Source organism: Marmota flaviventris, chromosome 11 (assembly GCF_047511675.1).
Source record: "Marmota flaviventris isolate mMarFla1 chromosome 11, mMarFla1.hap1, whole genome shotgun sequence".
Taxonomy (NCBI): Eukaryota; Metazoa; Chordata; class Mammalia; order Rodentia; family Sciuridae; genus Marmota; species Marmota flaviventris.
The window spans coordinates 8,114,092-8,133,889 of record NC_092508.1 but is presented as its reverse complement, the minus strand read 5'-3'; the positions used below and the strand labels follow the sequence as shown (position 1 = coordinate 8,133,889).

Sequence of the window (19,798 nt, the reverse complement as noted above, 5' to 3'; positions counted from 1 at the left end):
CTCCACTTGCCATTTGCTACTGTGATCATAGTAAGGTTATTTTAGCTCTCTGTACCTCAGTTTCTCTAAGCCAAGGAGACCGGTAGCTCTCTACTTTGAGGCTGTGCAGAACTGTGGCACCCCAGGGTGTGTGCAGCACTCTGGACACATGCAGGAGAGTGCAGCTGGAAGGAACTCTGGGCCAGATATCATCAGATCTGGGCTGTGACTTGGGGTGTGTCATTCCATCTCTGGGACTTCTGTTTTCAAATGCATGAGGGGCTGCCAACCCACTGGCTTTTCAGCCAGGGGCCAGGCTGCCCTTCCAGGCAGCATTGGAAACCTGTGTGTTGGGGTGGGTCACTGACTGTGGGGCACCCCTGGCATTTAGTGGGAATCCTGCAATGTACAGGGTGGTCTCCAACAGCAAAGAATTGGTTCACTCAATATTGTGACACCTTTGAGACACTGGAAGAACCAGTCCCTTTTTCCTGTCAAATTCTGGGAAGAGTCCCCCCAGAGAGTGTCAGGCTTCTTGGGACCTTGGCTCTTAGAACAAGCCAAAATAAAGACCACATTGTTGCCCCGGGGGCCTGTCAGGCCAGAGCCAAGATGGTCCCTGTGTTGCAGGGCCAGGACAGAAATAGCCCTGCATGCCGGTGAGAAGAAAGGGCTGCTCTCTTTCTCATGTTGATATTGACTTTCTGTGCCAAGTCCTTGGAGGGTAAGAATGCTGGGAGCTGCCCACAGCACCACCCAGAGGAAGGCAGGGGGCAGGGGATGCTCGGGTCAGCTCTGGGTCTCAGTTCCTATCCCAAGGTCAAAGCAGACTCAGCCCTGTACCTCAGTTTCTCTAAGCCAAGGAGACCGGTAGCTCTCTACTTTGAGGCTCTGCAGAACTGTGGCACCCCAGGGTGTGTGCAGCCTTTCCTCTAAGTGGCCTGAGTCAGACAGGGCGATGATGTTCCCTGCAGAGCCGGCAAGGCCTGTGTTCACCCACAGGCTGCTCAGCATCCCTCTCTTGTCGACTTTGAGCGCTGGAGAAATCCGGTCTTCAGACTCAAGCGGGAGGGCCGCCCCTGATTTCCCCGGTGGGAACCCCCCACCCCTCAGGGAAGTGGCCACGCCCATGCATTCCTGCGATTCGATTCGCTCCGCAGACACAGTCGTGCCCACTCTTTAGCTCGCGGCCTTCCAGTTGTTATTTCAGCTTTCTCTGTGATGTTGCCAAATTGTAGAACGGAAGCCTCTAGCCAAGGGGCTCTGTGATGTTAAGGAAGGGCCCTCTCTACTCTGTGCCTCAATTTCTTTTCCATAACAGGGAGCCAGGTCCTACCCCTCCCTGGCCTCGCAGGGATGGTGTGAGGTCCCACGAGACAACATCTTCCTTGGGCCTGGGTGGCAGTGACATTTTTTAATAATGCAGGGTTGTCTCCCCAGTAGATAGATCCAGCTGGCATCTATACATAGCAGGAATTCAAGAAATTTTGATTCATTGGTTTTACTTTTAACTGGGGAGACTGGTATATTCGAAGCTGCTATATTTTTCTATTTCCTCATTGATCTCTTTATAATAATTTTGGTTGGAATTTTATCTGGTGGTGGGGAGGGGGCTTGTTATAAGTTAGGAATTTGTCTAAGGCAGAAGTTATAGGGTTTAAAAATCTTTTGTATTTGTTGCCAGTGTTTGAGACTTGGCACATTAAAAAAAAAAATCTAGTTTTCTGGGTGGATGTAGGGCATGTTTTCATTTCCTTCTCCACTTAGATGCCCTCTCCTACCTTCCCACCCACCCCATCCCCCACTGCACTTCCTTCACATGACACCTGCCTGGTGCTGGCTCAGGTGAGCATTTGAGTTTGCAGTCTATGGTTTAAGCGGTGTTTTATACATTATTTTTTCATTACTTTCAGGATTTCTTTTGAATAGTTAAGAAAAAAGTCTTTGTTTCCTGGGATTTGGGTGCTTACTCTCAACTGGTAAAACAGAGCTGAGATGGATCTCTGTTTCCTTGAGACATGGCTGTGATGTGTACCATGAAGGGACAGTCTCAGTGCTGTTTCCTAGCAGACAGATTAGTTGGGTGCTACCAGGGATGATCTTGGTGGTGGGTCTCTTCCCTGAAGGACTTTAGAAGGCATGAAGTTTAGTGGGCCTGTGGGAAGCCAGAGACCTTGAATTAGATCATTGGTTCCCTGGAGCCATGGGTGAGGGTCTACTAGCCAGCCCAGCGTCTGGGTTTTCTGGTACTAATCTCTAATGTGGCAATAGTTTGCCGCTTCTGACTTGAATGGATAATTCCTTTTATCTAATAAAACTAAACAGTACCCCACTGGTGTCTAATCAAAACGGAGTGAATCTTCCCCTTTGTTCTCATAGCGTGTTCCTCACATGCTCTTGGGAGTAGGGAATCTGAGCAGATGGCCAAAGCCTCTCGAATAGTTGGCAGCCTGAAAGTGACCCAGTCCTGGGTGACAGCCCCACAGCCCTAATGGCTGGAATTGGAAAATATGTAACAGGAAAGTAGAAGTAAATATTTAAAAAGAGATTTTTTTTAAGAGATAACAGTTAGGTAGACAGTGTTTTTGCAGAGCTAAACCAGCTTCAACTGAGTCTCAGAGAAACCTCTGTAATATTCATGTCACAGTTTCTCTTCTTTCAAAGTGTTTGTCTCCAAGAGGAATCTCTCAATTGTCAAAGCAAAAACGTCAAGGTCAAGGCCGAAGCCCTCAACCTGAGATGTAAATGAGCCACTTACTCCAGGCCAGAACCAAGGACCTAACCTCTTTGGGAAGGTTAATGACAATGTAAACTTGAAAGCTTTAAGGGCAGCACAGTAACTCTGCAGGCTTGTTGCCTGTGGTCAGGAGGTCTGGACTTTGTTCTGTTTGCATGGCAAACTCAGCCAGCATAATGAGCAAGTGGAGGAAGCTGGCTGGCTGTTTGTAGGAAGGGCTGCATAAGCCCTCTGCCCTGCTTTTTTGTGTTAGTGGATCAAGAATTGGGACTGAAGCAGAATCTGGCCAGGCAGCCCCCGCCACTTGTGTGGCCTTGGAGTTTGGGAGGTGGGGCACAGTGCAGGGTGCAGGGTGGTCAACCTGGATCCTACACACATGCCTTCAGCCTCTGAGCACTAGTCCTCTGTAAGATTATACTTAGGGCTGCCTAATTGGGAGCAGAGGCACACAGGGCCCACTGGGTCAAGCTATGGTTCAGAGGGTACCAGGAATCCCACAGGAGTGGTAGGTAAGGAGAACAATGTGGGGTAATCTGGTCCCTAGTGGGGCTGAACCCAAGGGACGATATGGGATCATGACTTTGGTAAGGGTAAGAACCTTGTCTGGGCTTCCTTCCCCAGCTCCCCAACCCCAGCTGTGTCTCCTGCCTCATACGCAGATGTAGAACTTCTAGAGCCTTGACAGATGAACTCAGACTCTCAGGAAGGAGCTGGGTTCTGAGTCTTACATGGGGCTTGCGCACCTGCTCTCCAGAGCACAGTCCTTGTGACCAAACCCTCATTTTGAATACAGGTTGCAGAAATGGCTGTTTTGTAGCCCTGAATTTTTTCCCTTCCAGACTGGTTCATGAGAATTTCTCAGAGCCAGATATTCCTTGATCATTACCCTAATCCCAGGCTAACCTGGCCCTGAAGGCCTACCGTCCTAGTGTGCTTCTGGCTCCCAAACTGGCTGTCAGGATGGTCACTTCCAGTCTCTTGTTCTTAGAAGAGATAACAGTTAGGTAGACAGTGTTTTTGCAGAGCTAAACCAGCTTCAGCCTCTGCATGTGATCTGGCCTTGTCCAACAGCAGCTGTTCCAGAGATCAGGCAAGACCATGGAACAGGCCAAGGGCCAGGCCTCAATGTGGGGGCCAGAGGAGTGGGGCTGAGAAAAAACTCAGGCAAGGCTCATATGTAGTTGTCCATTTTCTAATAGCCACATTCAAAAAAAGGAAAAGAAACTAGTAAGAATCATTTAACGTATATTTTGTTTTACTCAAAATATTACTTCAACTGTAAACTATTAATGAGGCATTTTGCATTTTTCGCATGCTGTCTTTGAATCTTGTGAGAATTTGACATTTAGAGCCCAATTCAGATATTAAATTTTCATCAGCTGTACTTGATCTGTATTTAGATCTCATTAAATATGCAGTCCTAAATACATTCACATCCTCAAATTGTTCCAGATACACTTAAAAGTTTTTCAGTAACTGAATTGAATATCTGGTCAGTTTCCATTAATTAAAATATCATATAAAATTAAATTTAGAATTCAATTCCTCCATTGCACTAGCATATTTTAAGCGTTCACCAGCACCTGTGGCTTGTGCGATAAGTCCTGGAGAACACTGGCCGAAAGAAAACGCTAGAAACCTAAATTGGAGCAACTGCCCCACCCCACTCCCTACTTGCCCCGAGTTTGCTGGCCACCCCAGACCCTGGCAAGGTCACCCGTTGCTTCCAGCAGTCGGCTTGTGCAGGCAGTCTTCCAGGTGCCTGAGATGGGAGTCACCCTCCTAGGCACCGAAGACAACCTAGCTCCTTGGTGGGTTCACAGATCCTTTTCTGCCTCAAGTGTCTCTAGCCAGACGGGTTTCCGCCATGAGGGCATTTCCCCTGACCAAGCACTCACACGTGGGAAGCCCGTGTCACCGGCTGCTTTTCACATAAATGCGTTTACTCTGAAAATACGTGGTAGGCGTTTTGCACGTGAGACAGCCCCAGCCTGGAGGCCGAGTCGCCTTGAGATCTGCCAGAGCTGGCGGGTGGCACGGTCCGGGCCGCCAGGCAGGTGGGTCCGGCCGCCTTAGGAGAGAGGCTTGAGTGCGCAGGGTCGTCCACAGTGTCAGAGCGGCCCAACGGGGACAGGATTCCGGGGCGCCGGGGCTGCCACGCCCGCCAGTGCCACCCCATCCATCACTGCAGCTCTACCGGGACTGACTGACCCTCCAAGACCCGGGCAGTTGCAGGCGTGCAGGCTGAAGCCCCCGCCCCCGAGTTCTCGGCCTTCTGGGAGCACTGTGACCATTAGTGGGCGCTGCACGGACAAGCTCTGGACCTCTCCTTCTTCCTGCCTTCTTCCAGACCGGGCCCCCAGCCCAGCTCATACATACCTGGGTGAGGCCACAGATGACCTCGATTAGGCCTCGAGACGTTTTGTGACTCTTCTGAGTTTGAAGAGAGTTAGTGTTCATGAGCAGAACGCACTCTGGCGGGAATTCTTTCTGTAAAGCCCAGCGCAGTGGCACACACCTGTAATCCCAGCTACTCCGGAGGCTGAGGCAGGAGGATCCCAAGTTCAAGGTCAGCCTGGGCAATTTAGGGAATCCTGTCTCAAAATAAAAAAATAAAAAGGGGTGGGGATGAAGTTCAGTGGTAGCGTGCCCCTTGGGTTCAAAGCCCAGTACCAGGGGTGCAGGTGGGATGAGAGAATTTTGTATGTGATTTCACTATGTCCCCCAAAAAGATAAGTAGATCTCATTTGAGAGTGTTGGGGAGGACAGGGGTTTTACAGCCATAGGTCTGAGTCCAAGCCTTGTGCCAATAACTAACCATCATTCATTCAACAAACATTTACTGAGCACCTACTATGTGCCTGACACTCTGCTAGCTACTATAGGAGATAGTGATTAATAAGACATGGCCTTGCCCTTGAGTTGGGAAGGGGGCAAGATGTGATTACAGTTGTGTGAAGTAAAGTCTCTAAGGGAGAATGTGGAGGGGTAGGTCAAGGTAGGCTTCCTAGAGGAGGTACTGCTTGACTGGGCCTCAAAACTAGTGGCATTAATCAGGCTATAAGGGAGAGGGCCTTGAAGTCAGAGGGAAAAACAGGTGCCAGGATCCAAGAGAAGGTATATAACTATATGGCTGTTCTGGGAACTTTAGGGGCTCCAGATGGCTACAGTGGGGCCAGACAGGACAAAAGGGACCTTAAAGATGGTGGAAGTCCTGGGGGTGAGGGTAGTCTTACTTGGTTTTGACTGGCCGTGAAGAATGAACTGGAAACAAGATAGTAATCAGGAAGTCAAATTTCTTGGAGGTTGTTGCAACCAGGAAAGAAGAGGGGGAGACAATTGTTGGGTAATCGAGTGAGGATGGGAAATGGCTGGTGCCAGAGATATTAAGGGGACAAAATCTGGTGCTGAATGGCTGAGATGGAAGAGTCAAGGGCACTCCCAGATTTCTGTTTCAGAGGCTTGTTGGGTGCAGAGCAGGCTGAACTGTGTTGTCTGCAGGGCAGGCTGAACAGATGTTGGCTGCAAGATAGCCCACGCACTCAAACCCCCCTCTATCTGGTCCTTTATCACCTGTTTGCCTCAAGTCTGAACATTCAACCCCGCTCAAGGCTCAAGGCTGAACACTTAACCCCCACTTGGGCCAACAAGGCAGCTTGCAGATCCAGAGGCCCCTTTAGATTTGGGCTATAAAAACTCCCTCCTGCCAGGCCCCCCCCCTTGTTCTCTCTCTCTTGTTCTCTCTCTTTCTCTTGCTCTCTTTGTCTTTCTTGCGTGCGCTCTGTCTCTCTCTTGCTCTTGCTCTCTCCCTCTTCATCTCTCCTCTTTTTTCTCTCTCTCTTTCCTTCTTTCTTTTCTCTTTGTTGCACTGCTGCAGTAAAGATCTTTTGGTTGCTCCGAGTGTTGTGGTCACTTTCCTTTAAAGGCTGATGAATGCCCTTTACTCACACAGACCATGGCAGCAGACACACATGTAGGGAAAGAGTGCATGCAGCTTTGAGGTTGCTGGGTTTCAGGAGTCTGTAAATTTACCTAACAGATATCTAGTAAGTCTGTGTGTCTGGTGCTCAGGAGAGAGAGCACGGCTGTAGGAGTGTATTTTAGGACCTCCACCTTGACCAAAGCAATGGAAGGCATTGCATTCTAAGCAAGGATGGGGAACAAACAGAAGACTGTGGCCAGAAACATAGAAGAGAAGCATAAGAATAGGGTCCAAGATGGGGACTGAGGGTTTTAAGGAACAGAAGGAATTAGAGCTGAGTTGTGAAAAAGATTACTCTGCCTAAAGAGTGCAGAATGGAGTGGAGAGAAAGAAACCTCAGGCCTGGAGAGAGAGTAGAATCTCAAAGGGCGAGAAGCCTGGTGTTCTTAGCCATCTACTGTTGCCCATGCATTTTCATGTGAGACTCAGGTTAGGTGGTGGCCATGACGAGCACAACATCCACACTGGAGCTACACGATGCTCTTCCCATACAGAACGTTTTTTTCCTTGAGGAGCAGATACGTCAAATTGGCCACCTCTCTGTTGGCCAATCGCCCCCTGTCCCCCCTGCCCCCCCATACACACACTTGGTGCTGAGGATAGAATCCAGGGCCTCGAGCATGTTCGTTGCTCTGCCACTGAGATACATCCCCAGTCTATAGACTTCTGATTCTTGAAATGTGAAAATCTATGGTATTAACTATTCTAAAAGTAAACACAAATCTTAGTTATTCAAAGGATAATAGAACAATTACTTGTGGATTCATTATGGTAATACAGCACTTCTCTGAGAATTTCTTTTTTAGACAGACTTTGCTTTATTAAAAACAAAAACAAAAAACAAAAAAACCCTCAAAACTCAGTCTCCGCTTGGTGGAGATTGCTGCAATGAGACCTCCTAGACTGCAGGGAGCGCTGCAAGCAAGCGCACGCCTTCCCTAGCATCCTTTCTCTCGGCAATGGCGGGTGTCGGTGGGGTCCTATCTTTGTAGGGGTGGCCATTCTTAAGCCTGATGGTAGACGCATACCAATGTCCTCAACGCGCGGGAGTTCTGGCCTCCAGGAGAGTTAGCAAAAACAGTGACACTTTCTTTTGTACTCTTTAGTGCGGGACGGAGGGCGGCAGCGGCCCGAAAACACAGACCGGAAGAAAATTCGCGCAGATGGGAGGCGGGGCGGCGGGCAGCTCCGAGGTGGACAGGGTCCTAGGCAAGAAACGAGCCGGCGGCCTGAGAAGGCGAGTGACTGAGCAGCTCACCCAGGGAGGCAAGAGGCGCGGCGGAGCGAGCGGGCCCTGAGTTGACAGATACACTGCGCTGCAGGGTCGGCGAGCAAACGGAAGGGCGAGTGAGGGACGCAACCATGATCACCTCAGCCGGTGAGTGCGGTCTGGAGCTCACACGCAAAGGGAGGAGCCGCTGCCGTCGCGCCGGCTTTTAGCTGAGTCAGGGCGGGTGACGGGGCACCTCCCGGCGGAGCGCCAGCCTGCGCGGCCCCTCGATGGCCTCGCTGCCCAAGACGCTCCTCCAGTCGGGGGCTGGGAGTCTCGTCCCGCCGCTGCGGGCCCTTTGGGCTGGGAGGACTGGAACCTGGTGGAACGCCTCTGCATCCCTCCCAGCCACACCCCCCGCCCGGACCGAGGGGCTTCCTGGTCCGTCCCGATCCCCAGTTTCCCTGCTGTCTTCCCGGTTCTGGCCGTTGGACCCCGGTCTTTCTCTGTGGGTGGCTGGGACCGGATGGGACCTCTGTGCGGACCAACAGTAACTGCTGCCTTAGTGCTTTGGGACCCGGCGAGACACGTCCTCCGTAGAGTAAAATCCGAAATGAGGCTCGAGGTGGGTCATTTCTGGGTCCACTCCAGGGGTGTTTGATTCAGCACCGAGTCAGCTTTATACTGAGAATCAGCTGACCTTTTGAGCCTAGGTGCTCAGAAAGTACTATACATTCAAGAAAGAGCTCGGGAGTCTGGAGGAAGGTCCCCACACTTACACTTTTATAAGTAAATCCATGTAGTGGCATTTGAAATGGGATAAGCTGTAGAGATCAAGTTTAAGTGGAGATTTGTAGGCTCCCACTACAGACTGATTTGCATATAGCTGTCCACGGCACTCGACCCTTTCTTTTCTTTTTTTTTTTTTTCTCTGTACCTGTTCCACACACATTTTGTTGTAAACAAACTGGTGGGCAGAAAGTCAGTATTCCATAAAGTAGGGAACTCCAAACCACATTTAACGAAGGTTAGTTAAGAAAATTGGAGAATCTGGGAGACATAGTAGCATTTTCTAACACTTGGAAGAGCTGTCACCTGTACCTGTAATTAGACTTTTGTCTCCAAGGGATCCAAATGATTGGGAGATGAAGTGTAGTTCATATGAAGAAGAGCTTTTCCAGTTACCATGCTCTGAAGACAAACATGAAATTTCTTGCCACTTGTAAATGTAGCCCTTGTTCTAGTTCAGATCCTTCCATTTCCACTGTCTCTTTTAACTTGGCCCATCTCTTGCCTGCTGCTATTAAAGCCTTAAAACTTTGTGTTTTCATCAGTACCCATGTTAAATCCATTCTTCTCTGTTATCAGTTTTTTTAAAACTTTAATTACATAATATATCTTTGCTTGAAATTAATCAATTTCCATTGTTTTTAAAATAAAATTCAGTTGCTCAACCAAATACACAAGTTGTCACTGAACTTCATCTTGTAATACTTTCTTACTCATTATTCACTAGTCACATTGGCTTTCTTTCTGTTCAGTTTCTCCTACCTGTGGACGCTTACACATTCTATTTCCTTTCTAGACTTCTCTTTTCAAGGTTTCTCTTAGCTTCTCAATCTTTAGTGTTAACTCAAATGCTTATCTTAACTTGCCACGCTAATAAAACTCATTTACTCTCTCCTCCCTAGCTGCCACCTTTTTCCATCCCAATTCAGTAATTACCTTGTTTGTTTACCTTTCCTGATTAGTGTCTTTCCCTGATACAGTTTTGGGTAGGAAATTTGTCTTCACGTTTCTTTGAACACTGCTGAGCTTATGGCAGAAGTTCAGAAGTATATCTTGAATGAAGAGATTAATCAATCAAATAATTAAATAGGTCCCTAGAGTTTTTAAAGTTGAGGCTGAAAAGAACACTTGGCAGGAATATAATGGAATTCCGACCTCCTTGTGGTGGGCAGAACTAATGATTTTTGAGATGAAATTCTGTGATGATAATTTAGTATATATTTGTTACTGTCTTTTCTTAAATTTTTTGGATTACTTGTCATTTTCTGCTTCAGATCTTTTGTAACTTTGTTTCAGGTCTGTTAAAGCTTGTTGCTTTAGGATCTGTCCCAGGTGCTAAACAAGCCAGTGTCATGGTTCTGGTGTGTCAGTTTATTCATTCATTTACTCATTAGACATTTACTAGTCACTAAAAACAGTAGTGAATAAGAAGTCAGTGTGTACTGCTAATTTTTTTCAAGAGTTTTCATATAACAGGGAATGGGGAAGATAGAGCTATTTATTTACTAGAAGGAGATGTGAAATTAAGTGGGTTGGATTTAATATAGTATAGACATATAGGGGGAAATAATGCTGGAAATCTTTAAAACGATAGTCCTCTACCCTTCTTTTCCCTTCCCATCCCCAGACAGCCACTTTCAACTATTATGTTGTGTCTTCTGGAACACACCCCCATATGAGAAATAATATCCACATATTACTATAAATTAATTAAACATTTTAGACATAATCTGCTGAGTTTGTATTATTGCATAACAGTTTTTGCCATCTTCAAGCCTTTTCCATTCCCATTCCCATCCAAAGGGAAATTCTTTTTCTCTAAGATAGGAGCTATTAGTGTGTAGAGTATAGAATATTTGATTTAGTTCTATTAAATGCCCAGAGGCTGATTTTCCAAGCCAGAGCAATCATGTAGCAAATTAGTTACCAGTGAAATGAAAAAGAGAGTATAAAAATGTGTCTCTGTTTAAAAAAACTTTTCATATACACCCTTGATTGATGGTAGCTAATTAATGGCATTTTTAGCATTACCTGTTGTGATTTGTTTTATACCCCACCTACAACCTGGGTTCTAGGGATCAAATTCAGGGCTTCACAAATGCTAGACAAGCTCTCTACCACTAAGCTATGTCCCTAGCTCTGTTATATATTTTTTATTTTGAGACAAGTTCTCACCAGTTGCCTAGGCTGTCCTGGAATTCGTGATCCTTCTGTCCCAGTCTTCCAAGTATCTGGGATTACAGGTGTGTGCTACTGTGTCTGGCCTGTTTTACATTTAGAGCATTCTAGTCTATTCCACATCACTAGATTGTCTTCCCTCCACCCCCACCTAATGATATTTTTAATTTTCTCCATGCTGTCCATTCAGTCTGGTTTGGACATATCAACACCTAGAATACCAAGTTCTTTTTGCTTTTAAGCTTTTGGAATAGTAGTAGGCTCTAGTTTTGCTTGTTAAATTGTGTATCCTTTCCTTTATGGTTCCCTAAAGACTGGGCCAGGTAAAAGGCAAACCTATACTTACCGTTTAGAAATGGCTACATCTCCTAACTAAAATTGTCTTGATTCTTTTTAATCAAATCACAGTTTGAACTCAGTGTTCCAGAATGATTTTAAGATCTACAAGAAAAAATATTTGAGAGGGTTTGGTTTCCTCTATGGTATAAGGACAAAATCTTCCATATCTTTTTTTTTTTTCAATAATTTCTTTGACATGACTATATTTCAAAATCTGTTCTTTTGGAGAGGACAGTTATTCCTTTTGCTCTCCTATGTTAGTGCTAGTACCTTGAGGCTAAGATAAGGCATGTGGGGGAACACTTGGGTAATGGGATCAGAATGAGTAAGATGGTTCATTATTTAGTGAAATCATGGTTACTTGTGATAGGAAGGAGATGCCTTAATATAGGCACCTTGAAAAATCATTGAAATATATTATTCTGTTGAGTTGATGATCAAATGTGCCCTTTTTTTCCTAAATAATTTTTTAACTGTTGGTTTATTTTGTCTAAATAATTTTGTTCTGAATTTTTTGGGGAAAGTTTCTCATTTTGGTCAGTAAATTGGGTCAGTGATTCTCAAACTGTAGTGAACACAATAATCACAGGGAAGCCTTATCACTGGACCCAAACCCAAATCAAGATTCAGAAGGTCTGAGGCAGAACAAGGAATTTGCATTTCTACCAAATTCTCAGGTAAGGCTAATACTGCTGGCCCAGGGACCATATTTTGAAAACCATCAAATGGCAAATGATGTGATATATATGGTGTCATGAAAGTTTGATAACATAGGTGCTTAACCACATTCCTAGCCCCTTTTATTTTTAATTTATGTTTTAATTTTTTTTGTGTGTTGCTGGAGATTAAATCCAAGGCCTTGTGCATACAAGGCATGCACTCTACCAACTGAGCTATATCCCCAGCTTATTTTTTATTTTTGAGACTGACTTTGAACTCAAGATCCTCTGCCTCAGTCTCCTGAGTTGCTGGGATTACAGGGGTGTACCACTGCACCTGACTCAACCCTAGTGAAATCACCTCTCAAAAAATGCTTACATTTTCTGTAATATCAGTGACAGAAATGCTTGTTTTTGACAAAGCATTAATTTTTATCTGAGTGAGCATGTTTCATAATCATGATATTCCTTTTGTCTTATAGCTGGAATTATTTCTCTTCTGGATGAAGAAGAACCACAGCTGAAGGTATGAATTGAATTCTGTGAAGCTTTTTAAATTTTGTAGTGTCTGCATATCTTCTATTATTTGAAGGAGCCATCCTACATAATCTGTAGCAGTCATTGAAATCTAGCCAGAGAAGATAGTATCTTGGCAGTAGCAATTGGTATTCCTTGAGTTTAACAAAATTAAAGCAAATCTTAAATAACACTTGAGTAACCCTGCAGTTTCTTTTTTTTTTTTCTTTTTTTTGGGGGGGGGTGGAGTGGGTGGGTACCAGGGGCACTTGACCACTGAGCCACATCCCTAGCCCTGTTTTGTATTTTACTTAGAGACAGGGTCTCACTGAGTTGCTTAGCACCTTGCTTTTGCTGAGGCTGGCTTTGAACTCGCAATCCTCCTGCCTCAGGCTCCCAAGCCACTGGGATTACAGGTATGCACCACCAAGCCTGGCTGCCCTGCAGTTTCTTTTTCTTTCTTTTTTTTTAATATTTATTTTTTATTTGTATATAATACATTTATTTTTTAAATTTATTTTTATGTGGTACTGAGGATGGAACCCAGGACCTCGCACATGCTAGGTGGAACGCTCTACCGCTGAGCCACAACCCCAACCCTTCTTGATCAGCAGGAAACACAAAAGGTGTTTCTTCTGTATCACATATTTAAAATTATTTTCGTCTCATGAACATTTGGAATGTACTTCCCAGTAGTTATAGACACCTATATTCATTTACATTTAAATTAACAAGTCAGTCTTGTGTGACATGGAATGACATGATTAGTTTGATGTTTTAGGATTGAAACAAAGGAAATGTGTAAACTCAAGAAAACTTATTAGTAAATTTCTGTCTTTGAGAGATTAAGAGTTTTAGTCGGGCTGGGGTTGTAGCTCAGTGGTGAGAGTGCTCCTCTCGCACGAGTGAAGCACTAGGTTCGATCCTCAGCACCACATACCAATGAAATAAAGGCATTATGTTCATCAACAACTAAAATATATTAAAAAAAAAAAAAAGAGAGAGAGAGAGAGAGTTTTAGTGACTGTTATTGCAGATTGGCCATTGGTTTGTTTTTGGGAGGGAAGACTTTTAAAGGAAACAAAATGGTAAGTGTATTTTAAAATGGAATTTTGGTTTTATCTTTCACAGGAATTTGCACTACACAAGTTGAATGCAGTTGTCAATGACTTCTGGGCAGAAATTTCTGAGTCTGTAGACAAAATGTAAGAAATTGCTCTATTTCTATTAATTTGAATAAGGTATTTGAATAATTGTGGATGTGTCTTGTAGCTTATTAATTTATTTAGAAATTTATGATTAAATTGTGGCTTGAATATTTAGATTTGGGATTTTTAAGGAACAGGGTCTGTCCTTTCTAATTTCTTTCAGAGAAGTTTTGTATGAAGATGAAGGTTTCCGGAGTCGGCAGTTTGCAGCCTTAGTGGCATCTAAAGTGTTTTATCACCTGGGGGCTTTTGAGGAGTCTCTGAATTATGCTCTTGGAGCAGGTGACCTCTTCAATGTCAACGATAACTCTGAATATGTGGAGACTATTATAGGTAATTATTTTATATCTGGTAAGGCTTTATCTTGTTGGCTTCCTTCTTTTTTTTCCAGAATATGATATTGCTCAGTTTTGTTTTTTTTTTTAAGAGAGAGAGAATTTTTTTTTTTAATATTTATTTTTTAGTTTTCGGCGGACACAACATCTTTGTATGTGGTGCTGAGGATCGAACCCGGGCCGCACGCATGCCAGGCGAGCGCGCTACCACTTGAGCCACATCTCCAGCCCCGCTCAGTTTTATTTTAACTATAAATTAATAATCTTTCTATGATAATTTTATGCAGATTGAGTTTTTAGATCTACCTCCTACTGAGCCTGATTATCTCATCAGTTATGGTTATCTCTAGTCCAGTGAGCCTACAGTTTGGTGAGATGATAACTCAGGTTATTATGAGTAACAGATTGATGAAAATTTATGTAGTTGTTTCTAAGAAGCCATTATCGAATATTTGTATTGTGGTAGGCCTGATACTAGTCACTCTACATATCATGATTGATTCCACTTTTGCCCTGTTGTACAAATGAAAAAAAACTTGGATTCTGATACGTAAAGACCCACGGCTATTAAATAGAAAGGTCAGAAGTTAAAACCTGGGTTTACTTGGTCCAAAATCCATAGTTTTTACTAGTAACCATTATTTTCTCATTTGCTCCTTTTTTCCTTCCTTCTGTATTACCCAGGGAGCACTTTGCCACTAAGCTATATCCTTAGAACTTTTTATTAATTATTTTGAGACAGGGTCTCATTAATTTGCCCAGGCTAGCCTTGAATTTGTGACCCTCCTGTCTCAATCTCCTTAGTCACTGGGATTATAGGAGTGTGCCACTATGCCCAGTTTGTTTATTTTTAATTTAATTTTAATGAAGGGGTGGTTAGCTTTCTGAACTATAACAAATATATGAGACTATCAATTTGTAGAGAAGAAAGGTAACTAGTTTGGGAAGTTTCATTCCATGATCAATTGGCTCTGTTATTTTTGTGTCTGTGATAAGGCAATAAATCATGGCAGGGACATGTGGTAGAGCAGAACCACCTATCTCAGGACAGGGAATTAAGAGAGGAAAAGGAAGGGACCAGGGCCCCACTACTCCCTTCAAGGACATGCTCCCAGTCACCTGTAAGCATTCCACCATGCCCCACGTCTAATAGGTTTCTCCATCTCCCAATAGCACCACATCGGGAACAAGCCTTTAACACATGGGCCTTTGGGGAACATTTCCAGTGCCAGACTGTAGCAGGGGAAACTCATAGGCAAGGTTTTGGATTCTCTCTTGTGCTTCAACCAGAATTATAAGTTCAAATAACTATGTAAGGTTCAAAGATTTTATAGCTTTAAAAAATACGTGAATATTTGAGAAACATCTATCTTGTAGTTGAAAAAAGGGGCTGCATGCCCTGTAGATGGGATCATAGTTTCAGAGAGCTCAAGATCATGTTACCTGTCAGGAATGCACAGTGCAGGTATTTTTCATTGCTCATTAAAGAGGAAATCTGCATTATTTACATAGGCCCTTAGGGGGAAAAAATTCATATTCTCTGTCAGAAATTGGGAAATGCTGCACAGCAGGGTTGAAAGAGGTACCTTCAGATGTCCCTGAAGTTCTAACTAGGGTTCTCTTCTGTTTTATGAGCCAGAGATCTCCCTGACCTTGAACTGGTTATCCTCCTGTTTCAGCCTCCCATAGTTGAGAGGGAGACTGGGGACAGCTTCTAACTGGGTTCTTTGTTACTTTTTTTTTTTTTTAACTCTTTGAATCCTATAGGAAGAACCGATGGTTTTAAAGGATAGACAACATGTTTTTGAAAGTAGAGCACTTTCTTCACATTGTTAGAAATGTGGTTAAATATACCTATTTATCTTTTCTATTATTTGATAAAGAGTTATAAAGTGTTATGAGAAAAAAATAAAATCAATAAAAAAATTTAAAAAATAAAGTACTGTGAGATAGGAGATGCCTTCCTTGTTTCTAAATATTATATATCCTCTTAGCTTTGGAGGGTGGTTGTTAATCAAGAGACCAGTTCTCTTTACTTTGTGTGGAAGTAGAGGATTCATGCTTCTAAGTTTTGTAGGATTTTTTTTTTTTTTTAATGTCACTGAGATTTGTGAGGGGGCATACAAAGTAGAATTTGGGATTCTCTTCTTGGGATCTTAATGAGTAGCATAAATAGTACCTCCAGAAAATTCAAGACTAGTAAGCTTTCTCCTAGTTATGAGACTTCAGCTGAGAATAAGGCTAGACCTTGGATTTTAGTTATTACATATACCTGGGCTGTAGTTATGACAAGTAAACCTGGCAAATGGGAGAACATGACTCTCCCTGAAACTTGGGCAGTAGGTACATTTATACCAGGGATTGAACCCCAGGGGCGATTTACCCTGAACTACATCCCCAGTCCTTTTTATTTTTTTATTCTGAGATAGGGTCTCATTGAGTTTCTTAGGGCCTCGATAAGTTGCTCAGTCTAGCTTTGAACTTGAAATCCTCTGGCCTCAACCTCCTGAGCTGCTTGGATTACAGGTGTGTGCCCCTACACCAGGCCTAGAAATGTTTTAAATAATGGCAACCTTATGGGAGTGGGTGCATGGTTCTTTATTGTAACTATTGCAAATACAACAGATTTATTTGAAAGCATAAGTTCTAACATTTTTAATTTCCTTATTACTTTATAATTATCTCACAGGTATATGTGATTATAAATGTGAACATTGCCCTTTCTGGTAGTTTAGCTCAATTTACAATGTAATCAGAGTTATTTTATTTTCTCCATAGCAAAATGCATTGATCACTATACCAAACAATGCGTGGAAAATGCAGATTTGCCTGAAGGAGAAAAAAAACCAATTGACCAGAGGCTGGAAGGCATTGTGAATAAAATGTTCCAGCGATGTCTAGATGATCACAAGTACAAGCAGGCTATTGGCATTGCTCTGGAGACACGAAGACTAGATGTGTTTGAGAAGACCATACTGGAGTCGGTAGGTAGATGATGTCATTTTAGAGATTGTTATTGATGGGAAATCAGCAAAACAAAGTATTCAAACTGAAAATCTGGGTAGTGAAAAGAAAATCTAGTTAAAAAAATAAGGTGCTTTTTTGCCAAAGTTTTTTTTTAATATATGAACTTTGTGTTTTGTGTTCATAGAATATCTGCTTTTCTCCTGCCACAATTCTTTTTGAAGTTTCACTTGAGGAAGTTGTATTTATTACCTTGCCTTTTTTAAGAAGAATGTATTGATAAACTATTTGAATTAATTTATTGTGGTTAACACTATTAAGTAGATTCCAGATTTAGACAGTTTAAGACACCAACCAAAGTAGTCACAAAGGTGCAAGACTGAGTTAAGTGGACAATGATTGCAGGCCCACTTTGCTTTAGCACCTCCTTCCCTCCATGAGCTAGCTCTCTGTACTCTAGCCATTTTGGTCTTTTCTCTTTTCCTGTTGTATGTTGTCCTGTCCCCAATGCCAACAATATTCTTCATTAACCTGCATCATTCCTGTTCATGATCAGAACTCAGCTGTCTTTTGTCTTTCTCTACTCAGCCTCTACTACAAAGATGAGGTCCAATTCTTCTGTTAATCTTAGGGAGCCCTGTATTTTTTTCAAAGTGTTAGTCAGTTTTTAGTTAACTATTTTATTAGAGAATTAATAATTGCTTTTCCTACCAGCTTAGTACTTTGTGCCTTTTCCATTACTGTATCATCAAGGTCTAAGCCACTGTTTAGCCGCAGAAGTAGGATAAATAAATGAATGACCATATGATAGGATGGTCTTTGTTTCACTCTCAGTTTAATTTTTGTGCAGGTATAGCCTCTCCTTGTCTTCTTGTGAACAAGATTAAAATATTTGCTGTTATTCATTCAGCAAGTGCTTTTTGAATGCCTCCTATTCTAGGCATTGGAGATATAGTGGCAACAAAATTTCTGCCCAAATCAGTCAGTCTGTTGGGGGAATCCAGAGGGAAAATGGGCAATGAATAATAGGTAGGTAGGTAGAAAGAAAAGGGGTAATACATGTTTTTTAAAAATAAAGCAGTGATGCATGCCTTCAGTGATGCATGCCTTCAATCACAGCTGCTGAGGAGGCTGAGAGGAGGATTGCAGGTTCAAGGCCAGCCTTGGCAACTTAGCAAGACTGTCTCAAATTAAAATTTAAAAAGGTCTAGGGATGTATCTCAGTGGTAGGGTGTCCTGAGTTCAATCTTCAGTACTGGTAAATGGATGGATGGGGAGAGAGAGTAAAAAATTCATTTTGTTTTGCATTCTAGTACATATTGCACTTAAGCCTGTACTTACTATTTATGATATAATTCTGACATTTTAAGATTGTATTTAATTTTTTAAAATGCTAGTTACAGCTCATTAAGTTGATTTATTTTTACTTAGTAATAAGCTACAACTTGCTTTTTGAAAAACTTCTGTAGTTCTACAGTATGTTTATGTTGAAGAACTTTTATAGGGCAGTATCTCAAATATTGGGGCTGCTTATAAGAACCCCAAGAGTAAAAACAACATTATGTAGGTTAAGGTTTCCTCATAGAACAAAAGACAGATGTAAAAGCATTAGTCCTGAGTCACTCAGAGCTTGAGATAGTTCTGACTAATAAGTACAGGCAGTAAATCAGGAAGGAGTCTAGTAGCAAGGTAGGAGGCAGAAAGCCTTCAACAGACACAGTTGCAAAGCGTAATCACTTAGTGTATGGACAGTTGAAGCAATCTTTTTATAATAAACAGCATCAATCTGTTATAGTATTCTTTGTTAATATAGTGATGGTCCTGGATGACCACTAAATATTAAATTGCTTTCAACCCATTTTCATGAAAATAAGGAAATGTGTGATTATTTACTAAAAATCTCTCTCTAAAAAAGTTTACAATATTTAGGTTTTTATTATCTAAGGGTTTTAAGTCATTGTCTTGAATGGCTAAAGAAGGTATGTTAAAATAATTCTGTTTCTAATAAACATAATGCTTCAGTAACCAGATAATGATGTAATTTAAAATTTATCTCTTTCAGAATGATGTCCCAGGAATGCTAGCTTATAGCCTTAAGCTCTGCATGTCTTTAATGCAGAATAAACAGTTTCGGAACAAAGTATTAAGAGTTCTAGTTAAAATCTACATGAACTTGGAGAAACCTGATTTCATCAATGTTTGTCAGGTAATTACCCTGCACTACATTACTCTACACTGTGCAATGCCACTTTATACCACATCGTGTTACATTGTATTACATTGTTATAATGGCTTCATACATGTATCTCAGCTGATCTTTTCAATAGCCTTGTGAAGATTAGCTATATGGTTTATATTTCTTTTTACTGATAAGAAATGGAATCTCATAGCCCTAAAGACTGTTTTGTTATAATGCATTTTTAATATGCATTCTTTTTTAAATTCTGAAAATGATTAACATAATGATTAATCTAAGCATTTAAGGAAATTTTGGAAATGAAGGTTAAAAAGGTAGAAGGTAGAAGATAAAAACATTACTGATGCTCTACTATGTCATGCTAAAAAGAATTCACAGTATAGAAATTATCTGTGGGTTCATTACTGAAACACAACCGAACATTTGGATATAGTTTCTTTATATCTTTTAATTTATGTATTTGCTTGTACATTAAAAAAAAAATCCAACAGAAAATATATAAAATGAAAAGCTAGTCTTTCCCTATCCCTTCTTCTGGGTCTTTTCCCAAAGGTAATGCTAGGTGTTTTCCCCAAGGTCCAAGCACATATAGATCCTTAAAGTCTATTTTGCATTTTGTGGACTGGAAATGTGCGTAAGTTCACCTCTCTCTCTTTCTCTCTCTCTCTTTTTTTTTTTTTTTTTGGTATTAGGAATTGAACCCAG

General features: G+C 42.3%; 1 protein-coding gene across 1 annotated transcript in view; it reads left to right on the top strand.

Moving 5' to 3' along the window:
* Positions 1-7,709: 7,709 nt before the first annotated feature.
* Positions 7,710-19,798, top strand: part of Psmd1 (proteasome 26S subunit, non-ATPase 1) — a 90,365-nt gene continuing 78,276 nt past the window's right edge. Inside the window, exons 1-6 of the mRNA XM_027941757.2 lie at positions 7,710-8,076; positions 12,356-12,399; positions 13,521-13,594; positions 13,761-13,930; positions 16,711-16,916; positions 18,959-19,102. Of these exons, the coding sequence (XP_027797558.1) occupies positions 8,061-8,076; positions 12,356-12,399; positions 13,521-13,594; positions 13,761-13,930; positions 16,711-16,916; positions 18,959-19,102 (654 nt within the window). The 5' untranslated portion in view covers positions 7,710-8,060. The remainder of the gene's footprint in view (positions 8,077-12,355; positions 12,400-13,520; positions 13,595-13,760; positions 13,931-16,710; positions 16,917-18,958; positions 19,103-19,798) is intronic.